This window comes from Poecilia mexicana, unplaced genomic scaffold, assembly GCF_051168715.1.
Source record: "Poecilia mexicana isolate PSO_F unplaced genomic scaffold, ASM5116871v1 scaffold_17, whole genome shotgun sequence".
Classification (NCBI taxonomy): domain Eukaryota; kingdom Metazoa; phylum Chordata; class Actinopteri; order Cyprinodontiformes; family Poeciliidae; genus Poecilia; species Poecilia mexicana.
Genome location: NW_028263386.1, coordinates 20,820,530 through 20,844,451, shown reverse-complemented (window position 1 = coordinate 20,844,451; position 23,922 = coordinate 20,820,530). Strand labels below are relative to the sequence as shown.

Below are 23,922 nucleotides of genomic sequence, written 5' to 3'. Positions count from 1 at the left end.
AAGCTGCAGTACACCGAATCAAATCAAACCTGCAGATGATAGATGAGCAAGCGTAGTCAGTCTATAATATATCCTGACCAGCAACTCACTCCTGTGACAGCTAAAAAAAGCCAATAGGCTTACAGGAACCAGAAAATGGAAACTTTTTCATTTTCTGAAGCCCTTAGTTTACATCTAGATTACTTTGCAAAAGTACTATCACCTCTTTTCTGTTCAATATCGTCAGGCTTTTTAGTCTATTTCCTGCAAACTAGTCCATACCCCTAAATACAATTACATGAAAATGATTGCCTTTTAAAATCAACATGTTAGTATCAGAAAGTGTCTAAATTTAATCACTGGAGAGGTTAGAAGAAAAAAAATGTTTTGAGAAGTTTAAAGCAGAAATTGGTGAAAAGAAAACATATAAGCTTTGAAACTCTCAAAGACAATTCAATCCATTATCTGCAAATACACCAAGACATGACAGTTCACCCAAATCGATCTGCTTCACAATGAAATTATTTGTCAGAGAAGAAGTGAAGGTGTCCAGCATATCTCTGCAGTAGGTGCAGAGATTCACAGTGCAGGCTGAGGAATCTGTGGTCAGAACAACTGTTCGTCACACACTCCACAAATTCAGATTTTCAAGCTAAGTGGTAAAAAGTAAGCCGATGGTGAATAAAGTTCACAAGAAGTGCAAGATGTTTAGGTTATATGGCAAGAATGTGCAAGAAAGCGTGCTGGTCATATGAGACCAAAATATAATGATCACAAAAGGCAATGTGTGCTGATGTACATCACATCACCCTCAACATGCCTACGGCACTGTGAAACATGCTGGTGGCAGTGCTGTGCATTGGAGATGCTTCTCTTTGACAGGGACAGGAAGTTGGTCAGATTTCATGGTAAGATTGATGGAACTAAATCCAAGCAGAAAACCCATTAGAGCCTGCAAGACTTGAGACTTGATGGAGGGGGCTCAACTTCCACCAAGACATCCACCAAAAACATGCAGCTGCAGTGGTTGAGATCATAGTATATTTGTTTTATGGTGCAGATCCAGTCAAAGATTAGCCGTAAATCACTCTGAGAATCTGTTGCGAAACTTTAAAATTGATGTTCAAAGGTGCTCTCCTTTCAATCTCACTGAGTATTAGCCATCTAACAAATAAGAAATTGTATAAATTTCCATTTGTTGATGGAAAAAGATGGCAGAGGTTGTGGTTATGATGTATATAAAGGTGAAGAAGTTTTTGGTGTCTTTTCCAAGGGACTGTATAAAAAAGTAAAAGACCAAACAGTGATGAGGAGATCTCTGTGGACGGTCAATGCCCTCTTGCCTAAATGCGCTGTTTTGCTTTGCGAGTACATCAGTCATGCGGCGCAGCATAGGGAACCAAAAGAAAAAGTGGTCGACCTGGCATTTACCTTTGTCTTTGAGAGCAAAGCAAATCAGCAGCTCCCCAACAAAGCGCTGGCACTTGGTTTGAGAGATATAGAGAGCTGAGCTCCCTGGAGAGCGGCAGAAAAATACCAGCTCAGCCCCCCAGGGCTTTAAGCTTCCTTGGGAGTTTGTTAAGAAAGGCTGCATCGACAATCTTGGACTGGTGTAAAGCCTTACCGTCAGCGATGAGGTGCTCCGGCACATGTAAGATTACTCGGACTGAGAGGCTGCAGGCGAGGTGAGAGGAGTAAACCAGGCCGATCACGCAGCTGATGACACTGATGAGAGTCAGGGTGGTCTTATTGATAGGACTCCGTGGGGAACCTGCTGTTGGGAACAAATGGAATGGAAAGAGAGGAAGGAGATGGGAACAACAAACGAAACGTATATGAGAAGCAGTCACTTGTGTTTTTCTGGCAACCTTTAAACATAAATGTAAACTGTCACACACAAATACACACACTGCTCACATGAGGAGTTACTTCACAAACCGGCCTCTACCCACCCCTCAGAAATGGGCTTAGCTCCCATAAAAGGGACCTTTGGATCAAAAAACAGCATCACGCCTTTGGGAGCTTTAGACTGGGCATGGCTCGGTGGTATAGACCTAAGGTTTACCTTTGAAGGGTTTTTAACATCCATGCTGGGATGTGTGAGGAAAATAGAAACACACCAAAATAATATGAAAAAAAAAAAAAAAACTGCTTAGAGGTTGCTTTGCAACCAACCCTGTTTCCTGTGCTCCCCTTTTTTGTCAGAGTAAAATGCTTCCCTTATCTCCTTTACTCCAGAGTGCAACACAGAAAAGTGGTAAACGTGACCGCATACCCACAGGAGGTATGCATTCATCCACACGCACGCACACACACACACGCGCACACACACATACAACAAAAACCACATAATGACCTTGAATAAAGGTACTCAAACTTTGTCCAAAGCAGTTACTTTTACACCAACGCCAAAAATTCAAGATTAAATTGTCACTTTTAAATTACTTTGCCAAAGCTTGTTCCTTCAGATGCTACCCGAGGCTAGGCTTTACAAAGGCCAAATGGAACGGTGACCTTTTGTATTTTGCTCCTAACCAGTTGATGTAATCAAGTAACTTATCCGGAAATGGGATGCAGGGATCATCTCACTTTGCTGAACCTTTTTTTTTTTTTTTTCCTTTTATCTTCTGGCATTGTGCCCAAAGTTCATTCTTCAGTTTTTAAAATGTTAGGAAAAATAAAAAATAAAAACTGAAAATCAGTCTCCATATAAATTTAGCTATTTTCGGAAAATGTTTCATATTGTATATGTGAGCAGGAAATGACGGGAAATAATTTCATCATGCCTCACAAATCAGTCTTTCCTCTGGATGTAAACAACGCAGTTGGGGCATCATTGCTACCACCTTGTTCTAATTAAAGATGTTGGCTACACTTCCGGAGGCTTCACAGCGTACGTGACACCTGTGCACATGACGGGAGGATAATTGGCTTGGAGGCTTTGTAAAGGCTTGTAACGCCTTTTGACAGCAGCTATTATTTTGAGGCGATTGTTTTGTTTTGTTTTTTTCTTCCTCCATCTCCCTTCCACAACCTATTACTGTACATCAAAGCTGCAAGGACAAGGCATGCTGACAGATAAAGCGTGCTCCACCACTTCACGTCGACAGCGTTTGCACAGGATCCTCCTTAGAAATAATATTTGTCCGTAATATTATTTCAAAATAGAGTGCTCTTCATATTGCAAGATGCAACAAATATTACATTTTTCCCCCCCAATGGGAACCTCTGATCTCATGATCTTGTTTGATTTGCATCAACAAGATTGAATGCAGATGCAGTGAGATCAATTTTACATGCTCACAAGCACTCTACACATTACCGTGTACGTATACACAATCCCTGTACGAGTCGAATTTATGTGTAAACACCAATTTAGAACCATCCACTGGCTACATGTACAGAGTTTACTTGTCATGCGTCGTGGCGGTGGCAATACCGTCAGTGGGATAGATTGTCTGTAGGTGTATGAGTCCTCCTTACCCCCAGAGCCCCACGCGCTGTTGGCGTTACCATTTCTTATACCTCGACTCCGGCGCCGACTGCGGTTTGGGTCAGTGTAAAAGGCCAGCTGAGGCTCGCTGTCTGCCTCCGTCCCAGAGTCCCCGTCTGGGTTCAAGAAAGTTGAACCCGCTGTTGGATTCAAACAAAAATACACCTCCAATGAAAAGGAAAAAAAGAAAAAAAGACGGCTGGTAGGGGCTCGATCCGCAAGATACCCTTTCAGTGACTGAAACGGAAGGGATGGCAGTCAAAAGTAAAAAATGTGTTTCTGTGTTGGAATAATGTGCAGCTCTGGGAGTTGTTAAAAGAAAGAAAAGTGATGGAGTGGAGCTTCATACTGCGTCATTTAAACCGAGCCAACAATAATTTCAGTTTAATGGCATTTACGGTTATCGCATGAAAAGTTAGATAAAGGATCATAATTAAAGGCAGATGGTTTTCGCACTGCAGTAGTAATTTTGGTGTCTGATCAATCATTTTTTCATAAAGCTGTGACTTTTACTAAAGACAAATATAATATAACCAAATTATGTGTTGTTTATGGACATTAGGATCCTAAAGATATACAAGGAAAAGCTTGAAAGAGAAGGTTAAACACCTGTAGAAACTGGGGTGTACAGAGATATTGACACACACTGGTTTAAAAAAATTATAAATAACCTTTCTGCATAGACAAGCATGAATGACAATGCTGAGCCATTCCTCCTGGCAGATCAGTGTATTTCTGCAAATGACAGTAGGAGCAGCCAGACGAGCTTGATTTTTTTTTTTTCCACAGATCACCTGCTCCATATTTTACCGTCGTAACGGTGACAGTTAAATACATATTTGTGTTATACATCAAATATGTAAAACACTTTTTTTAAATAAAAGTTACCTACTTCAGCTTTAATTGAAAAACTTAAAACAATTATAAGTAATACGAGTATGAGTCTTATGTTGTCTACATGTGAATAAGAACAAGTACTTGTCATGCTCTACACTTACCTAAAACTTAAATCTCAAAGATACTTTGATTTCATTTTCAGTTCTACCACTTGCTACAGAGAATTAAGATTGTTAAACTGAAGCTTAAAATATTGTCTGCTAATGTAAATGTTCAGTGTTTTTATTTAGACTTAGAGTAGACGGAAGAAAAAAGCTTAAATCAAGAAAGTTGGGGCTGAAATGGGGCGAAAATGAGATCTAGAGAACGTATCTATTTTTTGAGTTAGATTGTGTTGAGTAAAAGCAAAGTAATAGATTAAAATTTGCAACATTATGCTTCAATTATTATTATTATTATTGTTTTTATTGTATGCTATATGATTAATGATGGTCATAATTTCCAGCGCTCAATTTCAGCTAAAATAATTCCTTTCTACTCAAAATGAAATACTTATTCTGCTGGAAAATGAAAATGAATGAATATATTTGTCAAAGTTTACTACTGTAAATATGTAAATATGTTGGATGTAAAAAAAAAAAAAAAGCTAAAAGGAAGATTAGCAACATGTAGAGACTCTAGTACTGTCCATCCCTCATCCACCAATCTTTATCATGTTGCACTTAAGACTTAAAAACTTAGATTTGGATAACTAGCTTTCAAGCAATTGAGCTAAATATATTCATCAGCAATGAATGGTGAAAAGCCATGTGTCACTTAACGCTGCATGACACTCAACATGAAGATATTTATGCATATATTGAACTAGGCAGCTTTATATTTGGAGTATACACTGCACTGATAATGTTAATAATGCGTTACTGAGTGTGTTTTAATTGAAGCATTGGCTATATTTACAGGGCATGTACCCAAAGTTGTTTACAAGTGCTTTTGGTTTGCACAATGTTAAGAAGGAAATCCAATAAAGCTCCATACATGTTAGTGCCTCAGTGGGACTTAAGTGATTTGCAAATAAAATAATTCTGTTTCTGTATGACACCAGCTTAAAAATCCTGACCAAGACACAGCTTTTGATTAGACGAACAGAAAGTCTGCAAAACAATTGGGGGAGGAAATAGTTGGCAGTAATGTCAGAGTGGTAAACTTTGAACAGCTTTTTTATGACAGCAGCTTCATCAGCTTTTCAAGTTGTTGCTTTTAGAACAATATGCTCTGAAGATATGAATGTGCTGCATAAATATTATTGGCAGCCATGACTATCTACCAGCACAGATGTTAGCATAGCTTCACTTCACAAGAGGAAAGCCTTTTGTGGTGACACTCAGCAGCATTTCTCTCGACCGATTTAATAAACAGGCATTCATCATAGCACACTTTCAGTTCAGATGCTGTTTTTGCTGGAAGGAAACGGCGTCCTCTGCATTTTTTCAAATTATTGTCAAACCCTGCAATAAGAATGAAAGCTGCATTTTTTTTTTTTAAATGGAGGAAACAAAAACATTAGGATGAATCTATTGAACTTAGAGAAAACTATAACTACAAGGCAAATGGGGAGATTACTGAAGTGTGGAAATGTCTTGACTATAAGACAATAACATGCAGACATAAAAAAAAAAAATCTTGTTTGGTGTAGAAACAAAACAGTTCACTACATTTAAACTGCTATTCTAGTGGCTTTAATAAAACTACGTTCCAATTACAAATTATCTTTATTATTACTATGATTATTTTTAACAAAGTGGTTTCACCTAAAAGTACTCTCGTCTATTTCTGCTCATACTATAATTCACAGAATTTAATCTAAAATATTTTATTTTACACGTTGCATTAATTAAATGTATATAAAAATGATGACATGGATAAACATTAAATAATTTAGATTTTCATGTTTTTGAGTGACAATATATACATTAATGTTGCAAAAATATTATACTCAGAAGAAAAGAATAAGCTACTCCATTTTCATCTTCGTGTCAAGACACGGATCAAGCTAAATTACTGCATATGAAAGCTCTATATTTCACATACCTTGCATTTATTTATAATTATGAAATACTAATGAGGGACTCGCAGCCCGGGCACACTTCTCTCGCCTACTCCATCACCTACTCATGTTCTCCCATTTGACAGCTTAGGTACTTGAGATTTTGAGAAGCGACTCTCGAGTCCATTAAAAGTGTTGACATATGGAGCAAAGACGAGCGCCGGAGCATCTAAGACAAAACGAAAAAGCTTTAGTGCTTAACACACCTATCACACAAACAGAAAATGCCCACTGAGAACGACAATACATCTGTGTGCATATTTTATAAGAAAGATGAAAACTGTCGAGCGGAAACCCCGGCAACAGAAACTCAAAACTGCGTGAAGCAGATCTAATTTCCTGCTTAGACAACCTCATTTCTGTGCAGCTGGCTTTGGAGACATCTAATTTGCATCTGGAAGCACTGAAATTTCTGAAAGGGTGTGTGTGTGTGTGTGTGTGTGTGGGTGTGTGTGTGTGCGTCAGTGTGTGCATGCCAAGCACCATAGATGGCAGAACCTTGAACTTTCAAACACTAAGACGATACTGTATCGCTGATATAGCAATTATAATTAATGAAAACAGTTTGTTTTTTCCCCACTTCATTGCATTCTATTTGTGCATACTTCTATCACAACGTGAAAATTTGCTAAATGTAACTGAATGAATCAAAAGCAAATGTTTCTTTTATTTGCAGATAGAGCTTTTTTGTCAGACAACTGAATGGTTCAAAGCCACCAGCACAGATAACGGGCTTCTTGAAGCTCTCTCAGACACAGCTAAAGAAAAAACAGTAATAAATGCGTTACAAAAAACATACAAAGAATCTCTGGGATGTTTTTTTAAAGTAGAAGGTTGGCTGCAAAAACATCATTTTCAAGATTATGTGGATTGTGGTGAGAATGTATCTTAACTTTTCATAACATGACTAAATATTTTTTTTCTGATTCGTCTTCGCTGAATAAGGTAATCATAAGTTTAATTACACATATTTGATTTGACTGTGCGTTTACACATTTGTTGCTGAAAAACCCCCCACATGTAATCATGATCTTAGTTAGTTATTGGTAACTACCGTATTTTCCGTACTATAAGGCGCACCTAAAAACCTTCAATTTCCTCAAAAGCCGACAGTGCGCCTTATAATCCGGTGCGCCTTATATATGGACCAATATTGAGCCACAACAGGTCTAGCAACAGACCTTACCACAGGGGCCGCATTTCATTGGCTAATGCCCATTTTACGTCACAGCGCAGCTACCACGTGCGTGACCGTCTCACAAACACAAGCTACAGTACTAAACACATGCTAATGTACATTGTGGACCATCAAAACCATGAATGCCGACTTACCCAGCCTTGCAAGAACAATAGGCATCAGTGATCTTGTCCACAGCTATATGCTGAGGGTGTGAGGATCTGCTGTTTTCCTCATCTGTCGGTAGCTTTTAGCTGTGACGCGCACAATGTTAGAGGCATCCCGTGGCTCAAACACCTTGATGTCGTCCAAAAAAGATGACATGAACTTGTTGGTTCCCCTGTCCATTGTCGTGGCTGATATTTTGTGAAAATCCGGCACAAATGCTACGCTAATTAACTCAGATCGAAATGAAAGACCTCATGTTTACACAGACATGCAGTAAGCTGCTTACGTAGTTGGTCCACTACGGTTCTTTTTCCCCCGTAGAAGAAGAAATGCGCGGTGCATGCTGGGATAGTTGTCAGAACGTTGGTTTGTTAATAAAGTTTGATAATACATTTAAAGCCAGGGGGGGAGGGGCAGGGGAAGAGAGACAGAGACTCTCTGCAGCATGTCGGTTGGTCTGTGTTACCCAGAAAGCAGTTGGGCATAATATCGCAACACCAACACCGTGAGTGAAACAACAACTGGGCCAGCCTACTATATAAAGTACTCGGGGACCAGTTCTTTATAAATGTGGATGTGTAATAATAGAGTATGACGCGTCTATTCTATGCGCCTTATAATGCGGTGCGCCTAATATATGAAAAAAGTCCTAAAATAGGCCATTCAGTGAAGGTGCGCCTTATAATCCCGTGCGCCTTATAGTGCGGAAAATACGGTAATTTCGTGCTGAATAAGCATATTCTGTTGAACTGTAAAAGTATTGAAGTCAAATACATGTTTTAACAATAAGCTATGTTTGATGACATGCAAAGAAAACGTGCTCTAGACAACAGTTAACTGACAAATATTGAGGAGTCACCATATCAATATAGATAAAATGCATAATAAATTGTGTATTGAGAAAAGGTGAGGCAGCTTTTTCATTCTCTTGCAAAAGTATCCAATGTCCTTGGACACAAAAATCACACAATTAAATGTATTTTACTGGTATTTTATGTGGTAGACCAACACAGAACAGCAAATAATTGAAATGTCGAGATAAGAATACATTGTTTTCAAAATACCGTTCAAATACAAGTTGGAATAGTGTGGCATGCAAAGACTCTGCGTCCTTGTAAACAACCTTTTTTTCTGCACATACAGCAGCAAGTCTTGAAGCGTCACATACCCAATGACTAAATGTTTGTCTGCTTTTTTTTTTTTCTTACAAAGTAGCTCAAGGTAACTCAGTTCTTCTAAGAGGGGTGGAAGACAATAAACATCAGTTTTTAAAATTCCTTTTTGATTGAACCCCCTACATTGCATCTCTGGCTGTGTGCTTAGGGTCGTGTCCTGCTGTAAAGCGAACCTCCATCGAACCTCCTTCAAGCTCTTTGCAGCCTCTAATGGGTTTTCTTGCAATGCATTTACCCACAGCTAAAGAAAAGCAACCTTACAGTCAGATCCAAGCCAACTTCTGAAGGCAACTGGGTTTTCTTTTCCTTTTTGTAGATGTATCAGAGTAAAAGGGTCCATTTTCCACTTCACATTATCAACAACTTTGTGTTGATAAAATACTCTACAGTGCATGTTTTTGCTTTTAAGTTGACGCAGTTTGACACATTTGTAGGGACATGGATATTTTTGCAGAGCACCTTAAGTCAAGCGATCTCCCAGCAAGCTAGCTTGTTAAGTTTGTGGCTTTCTCATGCTAGCATTATCCAGATTTTTCTACCAGCACGTGTGCATTGTTCAGACTGATTAGAAGCCCATATTTTCATGCGAACTTCTGTACACTTAAAAATTAGATTTACAATTTAACATTTTTATAAATACAGTGTAGTGACTTGTTGCACATTACATCTTGGGCCTCAGCTTTTGCTTGGAACACATTTCTTAGTCAGAGGTGGAGATTGAGAGTAATTAAAAAAGGCATGGCACCAGCAAGAAGGAGATTCAAAGTCTATAAATCCAATATTGTCAAGAGGCACCAACTTAGACATATTTTCAAAAAGTTATGAAATATTAAGGAATTAAGGGTGGCTTATTTCTTAAGAAAGATGTGAAGATATTTTATTTCTTGGTTGTGTTCAGAAAAAGACTCATCTGCTGGCAACACTTTGTTGAGAAATTGCCTGGACCTTAATGTTTCTTTGTTCAATACGTCACAAATGCCAGCTTAAACCCCGTCTCTGAGAATTTGTTTCTCTTTTTAGTACCAAGTTGTACAGACTGGCAAAGCAAACAAGTGTTGTTTACAGTTAATTCCAACCACACTGGAAGATTTCTGGGCATTGCAGGCTTAATTTTTCAACAAGGCCATTTGGAGGAGCTAGCAGCGCCCACTGTGGTTTTCTATTTTGTATTTTTCAAGCATTCACTCTTTGCTCTCACCATTTACTATTGATTGAGAACCATTACCTGAAATGTGAAAATTGTCTCTTCTGAATCTGGCTTTGCTCTGTGCCAAAACTGGACGCAAATAAATAAATTACAAAGAAAAAAAAAAAAAAAAAAAAAAAAATTTAAAATTAAAAATCAAGGTTTCTAAACCCAAAAAGTCCCAATGGTCATGTTGTTGTCGTGATGCAACAGTGCTAGTGAAATAAATAGAATGGAGCAGCGTGCAACAAACTGCTGCCTTACAATTACAGCAGTTTCAATAACTCCATCTAAAGATGCCTCGACCTTTTTCATTTGCTTATAAATAAGATTTAGATTTATTTGGGCTACGAGAAAGTCACTAGAACGACGAGTAAAGGTTAAGCTACCTAAAAATCTATGACTTGAAGTCGTCACTTATCCCTCAAATGTAACCGTTGTCTTTAGTTTGTGTTAATACTTTGTACTGTGGTTACAAAGTATTGGCCTGGAAAGCATGAAGTGAGATGGAATGTTACAACAAAGTAATAATGATGGAAAACAATTCAAGTACAACACAACTGGCAATAAAATTACAATAAAAAAAGTAAATGGCACATTCACGCCTCATTCATGCAAGATTTCCTGAGCACTTCAATGTTTTGAGAACAATCATCACTTTAATGGCTTGACTGTCACAATCAAAATCATCATATCCTATAATTTCAACATTTTTTTCAAAATAATCTCAAGGTTATTACTAATTAACTCTTTTGAGTATTATAAAGTTATAACATTTCAATCCATTTGGGCATAAATATTGTATATAACCACCAACTGTGATCCTTGATAACCCACCTTGAATAACATGTGAAATATGGGGGGATGTGGAAATTACTGAACTCAAGAAATAAGTATGAATTCAGAATTTGACATGAACATTTTAGGCTAGAAACTGATATTTAATGGCTATTATCACTCGCCTTCAGTCATTATAAGAGGACCCAATAAGTGCATGAACTCTTTCTCATTTTGTAGGCTTTATAATATAAAAACAACTACTGGTATCACATTTTATAGAAAAAGCGATGTTCAATTTCTACTACAGGACATAGAAAGCCATTTGAATGAATGTATCATTTGTTTGTTTCTTGAAAAAAAGTGACAGTTTAAAAATCTGTTTGACAGAGTTGGACAGTAATGTCCTGACGAATGCAAAAAGCAAAAGAAAAATAAATTATTGTGTTAAAAAATTGAAATGAATTGATTAAAAACTTATGCCTGCCATTTTTAATCTATATTGAATTTTGGTCTAGTTAAGCTGGAAATCTATAGTTAAATTTGAACATCACAATGAAGGTCAGAATTATTACCCCAAGTTTATTTTGAGTCAGTATTTTCTACTACATGCTTAATGTCTTTGCCACTGTACTAAACCCCAGAGCTACGTTGTCTTGTTTTGATTTATGTAATTTAGTCCATATTAAGGTAACAATATGTATATGGTAAATAAATTGTTCTGATTACAAAAAAGTCCATGACAGCACCCATGCGAACTGGACAACTCTAGCAAAATGAGGAGACTTCACTAAGATTTACCACTTTACATTTTAAGTTAAACAAAAAATGTGCTGTCACTCGACAAAAGAACAAACAAGTTTAACTGATTTTTTTATGTTTGTGATTTACAGTCTTGACCAATCACCTGCTTTCAGCAATTCCTTATTTATGAAAGGTTAAAATATATCAGAAAGATTGTAGACTGCATAAACTGCACCAACAAGAGAAGTTTTAGAAAGAAAGTTACATGAGGTGTAATTTGTCAGAAAACAAGTCAATTAAGTTTTCAGTAAAACTTTTCCCAACCCTAGTTTGACTACTACAGTTGTTTTTTTTTATGAATCTGTAACCTTTATTAGAACACGTACTCCTTTCAAAACGACACACAGAACTTCTATTTGTTCAGATTTTTACCTGACATCATCAGTCTGTAAAGTTTTTTCTGGTCTGGTTTACAGAAAACGCAGCCGTGACTCACCTCTGGTGTTGCTGGAGAGACGTTTTCGTTGGCTAGTAGATGTGTTGTGTGGTAGCAGGGTGTTTTGCTGGTGATTGCTGTCTAATGGGCTCGTGGCAATGATGTTGTCCTTGTATTTGTTCATCAGGGCCAACTTGGTGTTGTCATTCACTGCAAACAAGTGGAAGGTAACTACAAACACTTCAAAATTGTGGTTTTGACATTTTTCAATGCCAGTTGTAGGGAGAGAAAAAAATAAAAAAAATCAGCAATGCTACGGAAAAAGCATCCGGCTGTTCACTGGGTGAAAAGTCAACGAGTCTAAATTGAAGTGTGAGAAAAGCTGGCATGAAATTAAAACTAATCAAAAAAAACTGTTGAAGCATATGTAAGACTCGGAGGAGGAAATTATACATTTCTGTAAACATTCTGACAAAGGCTTCAGCAAAAACACTAAGACGGTGATTTTATAGAATTACATAGCAATAATTGCGTGTTTAACTGATTGTTTCATTCCAGCTAAGAGAATCCTTTGCTCACACACTCAATAATTCTTCATTAAAAGTTATTTATGATACACAAGATCTATATATGTTAACAAAGGAGATGCAAATGTTTTTGTGCTTATGATGAAAAATGAAACGGATAAAAATACTGCCTCCAGCTGCGTAACAATAAGCTTTAGACAAAAAAAATAATGAAGAATAATTGCTGGTGACAAACACCACCAAATATATTCACATCATTTTTGTTTACTTGTTCATGAAGGCATAAAATGATAACCATTCGAATGCCAAAGGTCATGGCCATTTTCCAGATAGGTCTATGTGTTTGTTTATTCAATATGAATTCAAATGTCATTTTCTCAGTGACCTCTACAGTTTTCATATCTATCAACACTCTGCACTTAGCCAGCGGCTGGTACTGTCTGTTTCTCCAGTTTCACACGTTACCCATCTGAAATGCATAATGCAAAGGATTACTTTGCTTCCATTAGCTGCAGGGTTGGACTATTTGGATCTTAGAGGAACAGTGTGTGTGAGCACTTTCACCATAACTGATCACTTAATGAGTCCAGCCAGTAAATTTGAAGCTTATTTCAATTCACAGCATATACCTGCCATGGAACGGCTTACCGGAGTCGGGCTGATGGAGGAAAAATAAACGCTCTGAAATGGATTCACCAGCTTGCGAAGAGGTCTCCTGAATATTTCCAATTTAAAAGGATTGTTTTTGAGGAAAACAAAACAGGCGTTTTCACGACTCAAAGCCAAATGACGAAGATAGAAACTGCACACGTTTGCACGACTGACGTTTAACCAATTACTGTTGACCTGTGAAACAAAATAAACATTTTTGTTGAAGAAGAAATCTGATCAAATTAATTCTTATTAAAAGTGCAAGATAGTTATTCTGATTAAACATTCACTTTAATTAGTTACCCTAATTAAAGTGAATGTTTCTGGCATCAAATTTGCTTATTCTTGTGTTAGTAATGATCCAACAAATACACATTTGCATGAGAAAGACTTTTTTTTAATCTTTGGGCATTAATACTGTAATAAGAATATAAAACTGCAGCTCTATTTCTGTTAAATGGAACTGTTCTTGTCTGTGTGCATACACAAAAAAATCCTTGCCTGCACTGTATCCCTTACAAAAAAAAAAGAAGAAATAAATACATAAAACACATGGGGTTGGAATTTTCAGAGCTAAAAATTATGCCATGTTAGTGGACTCACTCACTCACTCATGAAGAAAACTGAACTTTCAGTTGGAGGCAGCATCATAGTGCCATCAAAACAAATTAAAATCCCCAGCAGGAATGACAATGTGTTGAGGGGTTCGGAAAGCTATATTATTTCACAAAGGACTTATTTGTGAAGGGGGTAAAATGTTCTCAATTGAGGAGGAATAGAGTTTAAACAACTGGGTCAGTTTGTTGCTATCAAGCTTTCTCTGGGAAGCTACAGTTGAGCTAATAGCCTCACAAAAATGACTAAAAGTTACAAGGAGAATATTGAACACTGCATGTCTGAAGCAGACAACAAGAGACGTCAAGGCATCAAATGAAGCATGACTATGGTTGAGAAGTTATTGCCTAGCTTTTTGAAAAAAAAAATAGAAGGCATAAAGATCTCTATTGTAAGCATTGTTCACTAAATGTCAATTTGATATCTCAGAAACCATGTTCATTCTGCCTAGTTGTTGGGGTTTTTTCTGCTTAGTTGAATATTTTGTGCTCTGATTAGTTGTTGGCAGTCACACTCTGTGGTTGGTTTATTGGTCACAGGGATGGGGATTTGTCCCTAAACCATTGGTTTTCGGTTGGTCTTTCAGATCACAGTCGCCAGGCTAATCTACTGTTTCACACGCATAAGCGTTGTTTTGGAGTTGGAGTGGCTAAAAGTCACTTCTACTCTTGTGTCATGTGGGAGGATAGCTGTAAGGCTTGTTTTTATCCCGCTTCTCTGAAAATGGGTTTACAGTCTGAGTCATGGTTCATCACTTCAGTATGGGGTCAAACAATAATATAGAGATCAGGAACCTAATTTTAGATATCACAATTTACACCAACTATTAAGAAAATATACAGCGAAATGATTTTGAGGTCATATCGCTGAGCCCTGGGTCTTAGTTGGGTAAAAAATACTCTTAAAATATTTATTTATTTATTTTTAAAGAAGAAAATGCTACTTTGTTTTACCATATAAATTCTTTGCTGCTCTAAAAAATCTAAACAATAAAACCAGGATAAATAAACAGAACTAAAGCACTCTTCAGAGCTAAGTGGAACTCAGTCAAGGGCTAATTTAATGTGTGTGTTTGTGTCTGTTAGTGCAAGTATCACTTGTGAAAATTGCAGAAGAAAAGCAATCAGGACCATCAGTGCCAACACAAAGACTGTGGAAGACAACTTTTAAAGGCTTAACAAAAATCTTATTGTCCTGATAGTACAGGACAATATACTTTGGGGAGTTTTATTAGAAATAGCCATGCATGTCATAGCGAACAAAATACAGCATAGTTCTCTTTTTTTTTTTGTCTTCAGTTTCAGATTTGCTGGCTTAGTGTCTGACCATCTGCTAGAGTAAAATTGTGCTTTTTTTTTTCAGCCAACCTTTTATGATAAAGTTGTACAAAAAAAGTCAAATTTTTGGAAAAGACGAAATATCGTCACATTCCTAATACAAAAAAGGCTTGAATATTTCAGAAAATTACAGGGAAACACTTTGAAGAGCATCAAGATGTTTGTTTTACATCTGATTTGTGTTACAAGGTGTTTCAGAAGAACTAAAACTTTTTCCCATGCTTATCCCATCTGTTCTGTCTTTTCTGCTCTGGTTGTTTCTGCAGTCTACTAACCCGGTGTGAGGTCCATATTATTCTTGTCATTGCAGCCCTGAAGGGAGTCCAAGGTACGGGTGACTTGACTGGCAAATTCCTCCCCGCCGTTCATGCACTCTCGTTGCAAATGGTGACGCAGGTCTGTAATGTCGTACTCATACCTGCAGATGACACTGAATTCAGTTACCGCTGCAATATACTGACCTAACTTTAGATTTCCAAAGTGACATGTCTCTAGAAGCTTTTCTTATCAGCCTTAGATTCTAAAATAAGTCCCTCCTAGTCATATTTGAACCTGCTCGGCATGTACCCGTCCAAAATTGGTGTCTCCCGGATGCTGAGGGTGCCACCAGAGTTTGGCCCCTGACCCCTGGAGTTCCTTAGACTTTCCCGTGCTTGGCCTCCCATTAGCACTGATGGGATGTAGTGTATCTCATTAGCCGCCTCAGCGCTGGCACTCTTTTGGGGCTGAGGGATGCGGCGTCTCTTACACCAGCGCCTGCGGGTGTACAGGATCAGGACGAGGCACAGGACGGACAGCAGAAGGGCGATCATCCCACCCTGATGGGAGGAAAGGGGAGAGTTTGGAGCAGGGACAGAGAACCAGGGGAGGGGAGATGAAAACAGTGGGAACATAGTCAGAAAATCCAGCCAAGGCAAAAATAGATCAAAGTCAAACTCAGAGAACTGAAGCCATGGTTTACTAAAGGATTCAAGCTACAATTTAATGAATAAAGCATAAAATGTTTTACCAGATCATAGTTCAGATTCTTATTATTCTACTTTTGAACACAGACACTACAGAACATAACTTTTGAAATTATTTTTACCAAAACAGGAACAAGTGAAAGGCATCAGCAGCCAAAATTGCCTCGACCAATGACATCAATAATACACCAGCACCTGCAGCCTTAAAAGCAGCAGTGTCACAGGTTGGGAAACGGAAGATCATCATGATCATGATTGTGTTTGTCAGCTTGACACCAGGGGTAGAGCCATGAACAAATGACTCATAAAGAGATGTTACTGCAGCATTAACAATGTGCAATATCAAACTAAGCTTTTTATTTGCTTTTTGCTTTATCTAACACCAAGAGAAAAAAAACATGATCGAAACTAATTGTAATTTTGAAAAAAAAAAAAAAAAAAAAAAAAAAAAGACTTATTAAAACAAATTTTCACTACAATTCCTCAGAGACTTTCAGGATGCAGAAGATGATTATTTCAACAATCCTACAATCAATTGACTTTAATCCTTATAAAAATGTTTTACAAGCTGAATTATCCAGGAATCACAGTTAAAAGTTAACAGAAGAGGGAGAATGTTTAGTTGTCGGCTTCCTTATCTCAGCTGATGCTCCCTTTCACAAATGTATCCTAGATAGACAGAATGTACTTTCTATGAAGAAGGCAAAATACAAAAGGGAAAACAAAGTTACTAGTTGACATAACAGAAAATAATGTCAACTGGAGACTTGACTTAATTATTATATTGTCTATGGCTTGTCCTTGCAGGATGATTGGGATCAGGTATGCATATTCCAGCGCTCGTTGGATGAGAGCGAGGAGTACATGTAATCCATCAAATAGCAACAAAGAGACAAGTATATGTGTGCATGTATTTTTTGTTTGTTTAGTTTTTGTCCTAAGGGTTATTTAGAAAGACCAATTAACCCAGCCATCATGATTTTGGACCATGGGAGGAAGCTGCCATATCCAGAGAATTCACAAATGAACAGGGAGAATCTGCAAAACTCCAAGCAGAAAGGATTCAAAGACCAGAGGCTGGAATTTGAATCCTGGGCCTTATTTTTACAAAGCAACAGTGCTGCCAACTGTGGAAACGTGAACGTCATCTGCGATGGTATATATTAGCTCATTCCATGTATGTAGTGTAGAGAGGACTGATGGCAAATGATTGGGTCAGGTCACAGGAGCACTTCCATCTGGATTTTTTTCTCTCTGACTTAATGACTTGTGAGACACTCCACGGGGTAAAGGCGATATGGCGACATCTACACCCACAGAGGGCTGAGAGATGGTACAAGATGGACAGATGAAGGGCGATGATCTTGCCCCGAGGACAGGTTAGTAGAGAGGACAGAAACTGAATCAGACAGAAACTGGGGAGGAAGTGAGGCAGCGGCAGGGACGAGTAAAAGAGAGCTCTGAAACGGCGAGTCTAGAGTCAAAAAAATCCTGTCAAGAAGCAGGATATGGATCAAAGTCAAGACAGGTCAAAAGCACCGCCTTTGGAAACACAGGAGAATGCGAGAGCAATTGTCAGCTTGATAATGTCTTTGTTGAATATAGGGAAGACGGTTCGTCAAATGCGTTGACCTATTCTGTTTCTAATGCCATTATTTGCATGTTTAAGGTTATTTAAATGATGATGTGGAGTAGAAACATGAAGTGTGGGACTAAAGGTATGTCTTAAGGGCATAACATTACATGTTCAGCGTGTGCAGTTTACCTCTTATGCATGCCTAATTTGATGCTAGCAGCAGGGCAACTAAATGAATAAAAATGAGATACATTGTGCAATTTGGAAAATGTCAAACAGAGTTATGAAAATGTCAAGGTGACAGTATGGAGAATCAGACAGCAGCAATTTGCCACTGGAGACTGATGTATTTTTAAAGAAGGGAATGAATCCCTTACAGCAGAAATGCAGAAATTATCGAGCAAACAAACCACATGAGTTCTCTCTTTGGCTAAATGCTAAAACTTCTGTCTTTTAGGCTGGGCTATTGCAATGTCTTAATTTGTGCATAACATTCTCTGAAAAGCCCCCCACTGATCCTACACGCAGCGCCGGCTCTGGAGAAAAACTAAAAGGAGCCACAATTCTCTGACTTATTTTCTTTGTGCTTGTTTTATTTACTTGCAAGTTACATAAGACGCAGAAAGTAAAACTTGGTTTAACTACCTCTCAGTGACTATTTCTACATAAATACATGTCCGAATTGCTGTCAGTGACTTTGTATTTTTTAGCAAAAAGAAATGAATTGACATGATTTCAGAAAGCAACAGAAAAAATTAAGCAAACCATTATAAGCCTGATTAAAAAAAAAAAGGAATAGTTTGATCAGAAAATGATAACCACGATTAAGTGAAACTAATTTACAGGGAATTAAATTAAAAAGTTACCAAATCAGATAATTAAGGGAGGTATTATGTGAAATCAACTTTTTTTTAAGCTATGCATCATGTTATTATGTTAGTCCCTCATCCCACCTGAAATGTGGCTTTGCTCCTTTTACGCATGTTTGGGATTTCAAACATGCGTAACATACATGTTACGCATGTTTGGGGGGGGGGAGGGGGCATGCCAAAAGAGCTATAACAACTGAAGGTAACACAGTTATCTGATTGGCACTATGTGTCTGGAAAATACATAATACTGCCCCTTTAAAAGAAAATTATGGAATATGATCATGCAAACTTGGGTCTTAATCAGTAATTTCCATAAAAGATCCTTTTGCCCAAACATATTAAATGCTAAGCTTGAATAAATATGAATTTCTATTACTTATATTCATTTAAAATTGCAAAAGGAGAGGCCTATTTGCATGTGTTGTTTGCTTAATCTGCCCTGTCAAGGACATTAACAAATGACTCTATGATATGGGCCACTTATGCAGTAAATCTGCATACAGACTGGTCAGAAAGGAGACTCGAGTCATTTGGTTTGCAATAATTAAATGTTCAGCTCTCTGCAAGTCACCGATAATGACCCCTATCGACATTCACAGAAAACAATTACTCCACTCCAACTAAAATTGCTCTGTGGGAAAAAAAAAACACAAAAAAAAAACATAGCACACAAAGAAACTGCATTTTTCTCTCTAAAAAGACTTAATTTTGAGAATATGTAAAGCTACGCAATACAAAATTATTTGCAATGGATCAGTTCAATTAAATTAAGTAGAACTCTTTTCTTTGTGTTAATCAATATGTACATTAATTAAAAGCTGTATTAGAATGCTTTATTGAAAAGAGGTATAATTAAATATATATATATATATATATATATAGAGAGAGAGAGAGAGAGAGAGAGAGAGAGAGAGAAGTGCATTTGAAATGCACACATTAGTCTCCATCAATTAATTATTCACTACTGATTTGCATTCACTGAATAAAATACTGCATGTGAAATATCACCAAAATGACTCATTTTGCCATGTAGGCTGCTGCATGGAAAAACACATCCAGAAGCGAGAATCATCCAGTCCTGTCACATGTTTAAAGTATGTGGGTTGTTTTTAAAAGTGGATGTAGTTTGTATAGTGTGTGCATGCTGGGATCAAGGGTATAGATTTTTACAGAATTCAGAATAGTGTATGACTTTATCTGTGATATCCCATCTTATTTAATTTCCCCTCCATATTTAGGAATCATCTGACCAGCTGGGTATGTTATCACCAACCTCTGAGTGTCCCCAAGAGGTCAAATAATGATATGCTAGTATCAATCTGAAACTTGCCAGCAGCTGGAGCCACACTAAGCATTTATCATTCAGCATACTGTTGCATGACATTAATTTCTATAAATGTTATTTCAACTTTTATTATCGAGTTATGTAGCAAAACTTGCATAAATGTCAAAGGCTCTAAAGCTTATACTACCACATCAGATGTGTGGAGAACTATTTACAAAAGGTAGCATATCTTTATAAAACAGTGAGCTGCAGAGCAAATGTGAAATAGTTTGATGAGGCATTCCTTTAGTGGCATTTTTGTGATATTTCTAGTAATCAATTGAACTATACACCCAACCAAAATTAAAAACATTTCATAAGACACTGTTAGTTTCAAAGGTTGCTTATAGGATGAGAGAAAGTTGGTGCTGACCAGGATATTAAAGGGTAAAAAAGCTACACATGTCTAAGCTTCATGCTCCAAGTTTCAAGGAATATGAGTTTAATAACCTCCTTGGATCAACACAAACATTTTTCTGATGTAGAGAAAGTAATGTGGACCTTGGGTATTAACTTGACTGTAACACTGTAACATGCAAACCTGGATTACTGATATATAATAGTAAACCCATGCAAACATCGTAATCCGAACATTGTTATATTTAAATGAGGTCAGAAATCTGAATGTCACATTGGTAAATATAATGCCTGAAACAAGTTACAAAGAATAATGGATGGCTAAGCAGCAGAGCACATTCGTGTGTGTGTCAAAAGTAATACAAAAAGCGAAGGCTGTAAGCTTTACAACTTAGTCCCAAAACAGCTTTTCACCTTTATAGCAGCCATTAAAAGATCTGTTTGCAAAGCACTTGGCATCTTTCACAACATTTTGGACATTGCTGATTTTCCAATAACATAAGCATGCCATCTAAATAAATCGTGTGAGACAAGATTTGCTCAAACTAAAGCAAAAAGTTGTCCTTACAGTATAAATTAATCAATAACATGTAAGCAGCCAACACAAAACCAACACCTGCTGTAGGTTTTAAAATTGATTGAGAACACACCAAATTTTGATCATGTACTCGAAGCATTTGGAAAAAAAAAATACAATAAAAACACCAATTTAATTTATAAACTGAAATATATTTGAACTGAAGCGTAAAATATCTTTGCTATGGATTGAAATAAAAACAGACTTTTTTGTAGTTTGCCTTAAAAGTACATGAAATCAAAACTTTTATGTTACAAATTAAACATTGCTTTCAGTAAACAATTTTAGTTGTGCCTAACTTATTCAACAGTATGAAAATGATACCAAATGTACAGATACAATCTTAAAAGGCGCCCTTTGTGACAGAAAAAAGGAGTGGAGTAACAGATGGTAAGCCCCCCACAAAGCCCTGATCTAAACATCAAGGAGTCACAAAGGGATTAGATGAAGAGATTAAGCCTAGCCAACTCTACATAGCATGATTGATTCCAGTTTATTTGAAGGAAATCACCAAATGACCATTGGGGATATTTTAATGTATTTCATTTGATAAGCATACAATTTAAAAAGTCTATAGTCTCATTCTCTAAAAACATCATTATGGAAGTCCACACCTGTGTTGCAACATATGCCAGAGTCTGCACTAATTGCAACGGATACATATGTGTGAAAAATAATCCATTTCACAGAGTCGTGAGTGTGAAGGGATTCCAAATTAGAGCCTGAAGATGATCGGAGTCTTTATTATTTGGCAACATCTGGAAGGTTTGGATTTAACACTTGTTTGTCATTGTTCATGGCAAGGTGATTATGTTAAAATAATGTAGTGGCTGGCTGACATGACTGCAATGGTTTATCAGAAACTGAGCAATCAGTTTGTCTTCAAACAAGCATATAAAAAGTTTAATGAAATCCTGCTTATTTCTTTAGGGCCTGCAGTAGCATCCAAAGCATTGAAATGCTTTGGATGCATTGAAATGCATCCAAAGCAAGGCATTTCAATGCCTCCATGCAATGCATGGAAGGCACCTATTACTCTGCACCTCAAAATACCTGCCGCTTCCTTTCACCGTTTATGTGGCTCGTACCGCTGCATGCACACCACAATATATATATCAAAACATGTGGCTGGATCTCAGCATGTGGGCTATTGGTTCTCTTGGCATTTCGACGGACTATGTGAGGATTAAATTGTTAATTTAGCATTAAGAGATGAGTGTTTTTTTCTAGTAACGAACTGCCACAAAGTATAAATCAGATTTTTACTTTTGCACTGAGTGTTGAATGGCAGCATTTAGGCTAACATTAGGATTTTGGCTAATTTTAGCTTATACACTAATTATAACATACTGAATTGAGTGATTCCATGTTGCTCAACATGCTTTTTTATTTTAAAGTTTAGTTTATTTTTAAGTTTAGAACATCAACTTAACTATTTAAGTGTTTTCTTTTGAGTCGGCCAAGCTTTGATTTCTACATTTTTGTAACTCGATCAAAAGTTGTATTGACTTTAAAATGTTGGGCTGTACGAATTTTGAATCCCAAGTTTTCTAATCCACATGAATGTACCAGTAACTTACAATTTTGCTGTGCTAAAGAAATTTCATAATGATAATTGTCATGACATCATGAAAATAAACTTGAAAATTACCGTATATCAGTAAAATGTTTTCTTTCTAAAAGAAGACTTTAAAGCCAGAGAAATACTTTCATTAGCATACCAATGGCATATATTTCTAATACGCAGGTTTTAGGATTCTTCATAGTTCAAAGTTCAAAGGTGAACATATCAATAGCTATTAAGCTAAGGTTTACCATTAAGCACATCCACCACTTTATTCCTCCCTGAGTAAACTAGAATAGGAAGCCAAATGTCAAGTACCTCAAAAGGTTCTCAATCAAATAAACCTCGGTGACAAATGCAATTCAAAACCATCAACCCGCATTAGCACCCTTGAACAGAGGCGGAACATACAGGCAATATGGAAAAAAAAACTGTTTAATGTCAACATTAGTTGAAATCAAAGTGGGGACTAAGTGGACTGTGTTCTCTTATACTGCCAATAAAACTAAACCACACATCAAGGCATGCCTGCGCTCCAACCCCATAATCCACTTACTAGCGGAAGGGGATGATGTTGTAATGGCACCAGCGCTCCTTATGACTTGCACTGCTGTCATGTAAGTCCAGAATGGAGAAGGCAAGAAATGGCCTTCCTCAATCTGACAGAGCAGACATTGTATTAGAGCTGAGCTATCAATCTGTCACTTAGTTTGTGGATGTTAGGCATTGAAAATCAGGAAGACAGAAACATCTGCACTATCCGCCAGCTACAAGAGAGCAAGAGGAAGGTTGTCTCTCAGAATATATCAAATTTGATATTTCTACCAGGAACACTGATTAAGTTTCATATCAGGTCACATAGTTCAAATACTGAATCCCTGATTTGGTATTGCTGTGATTGATTTCAAGGGTGACGTCTAAGTTTTTTTTTTTTTTTTTTTTTGTCAGTGTGCCATCAATATATTAGAATTTTTTAATGTTCTGGTGCTGATTTTTGACATTGAACAAACGTAAAAGTCAAAAGTCTATTTCACACACTTTCCACAAGGTTTCCTGCACTGGAAATGAGAATTAATGAGAGGACTGGCTTACATCATTTGATTCAATTTGGTGTATTTGATTGAAGCTAATACAGCATAAAACCAGACTCTTTGTGGTGATGAGATATTAATGTGAACCGTGTTATGGTTGCATATGTCACTGTGAAAACTCAAAATGGTTGAAAGACATTTACAGATCACGTAATGCACGTAATGTATTTAAATCTATTTAATAAGATTAGGATTCCTATACGTATAAGACAAATAGGGACGTGCTTTAGCTTGCAGAGTAAGGGCACATTACTTAAAGATCTTTAACAAGTCTAATGAGAAGCAAAGCAGCGGGAATGGGGACTGAAGTAGGGAAGTGAGTTGGAGGAGCAGAAAACAGAAGGTTTAAATGGCTTTGAGGATGATCGAGAAAGTGGTGTGAAAATTAGT

General features: G+C 37.1%; 1 protein-coding gene across 3 annotated transcripts in view; it reads right to left on the bottom strand.

Annotated features, from left to right (window-relative positions):
* The window catches only part of astn1 (astrotactin 1), a 343,361-nt gene that overhangs the window by 244,620 nt on the left and 74,819 nt on the right, over positions 1–23,922 (bottom strand). For 2 of the 3 annotated variants that reach the window (XM_088014716.1, XM_088014717.1), the window contains exons 3-6: positions 15,774–16,024; positions 15,482–15,624; positions 12,137–12,286; positions 1,604–1,753 (exon numbers count right to left, since the gene is read on the bottom strand). In XM_088014716.1, coding sequence (XP_087870842.1) covers positions 1,604–1,753; positions 12,137–12,286; positions 15,482–15,624; positions 15,774–16,024 — 694 coding nt within the window. Of the gene's footprint in view, positions 1–1,603; positions 1,754–3,462; positions 3,613–12,136; positions 12,287–15,481; positions 15,625–15,773; positions 16,025–23,922 lie in introns of all 3 variants that reach the window. The other variant, XM_088014719.1, reaches the window with a different exon arrangement.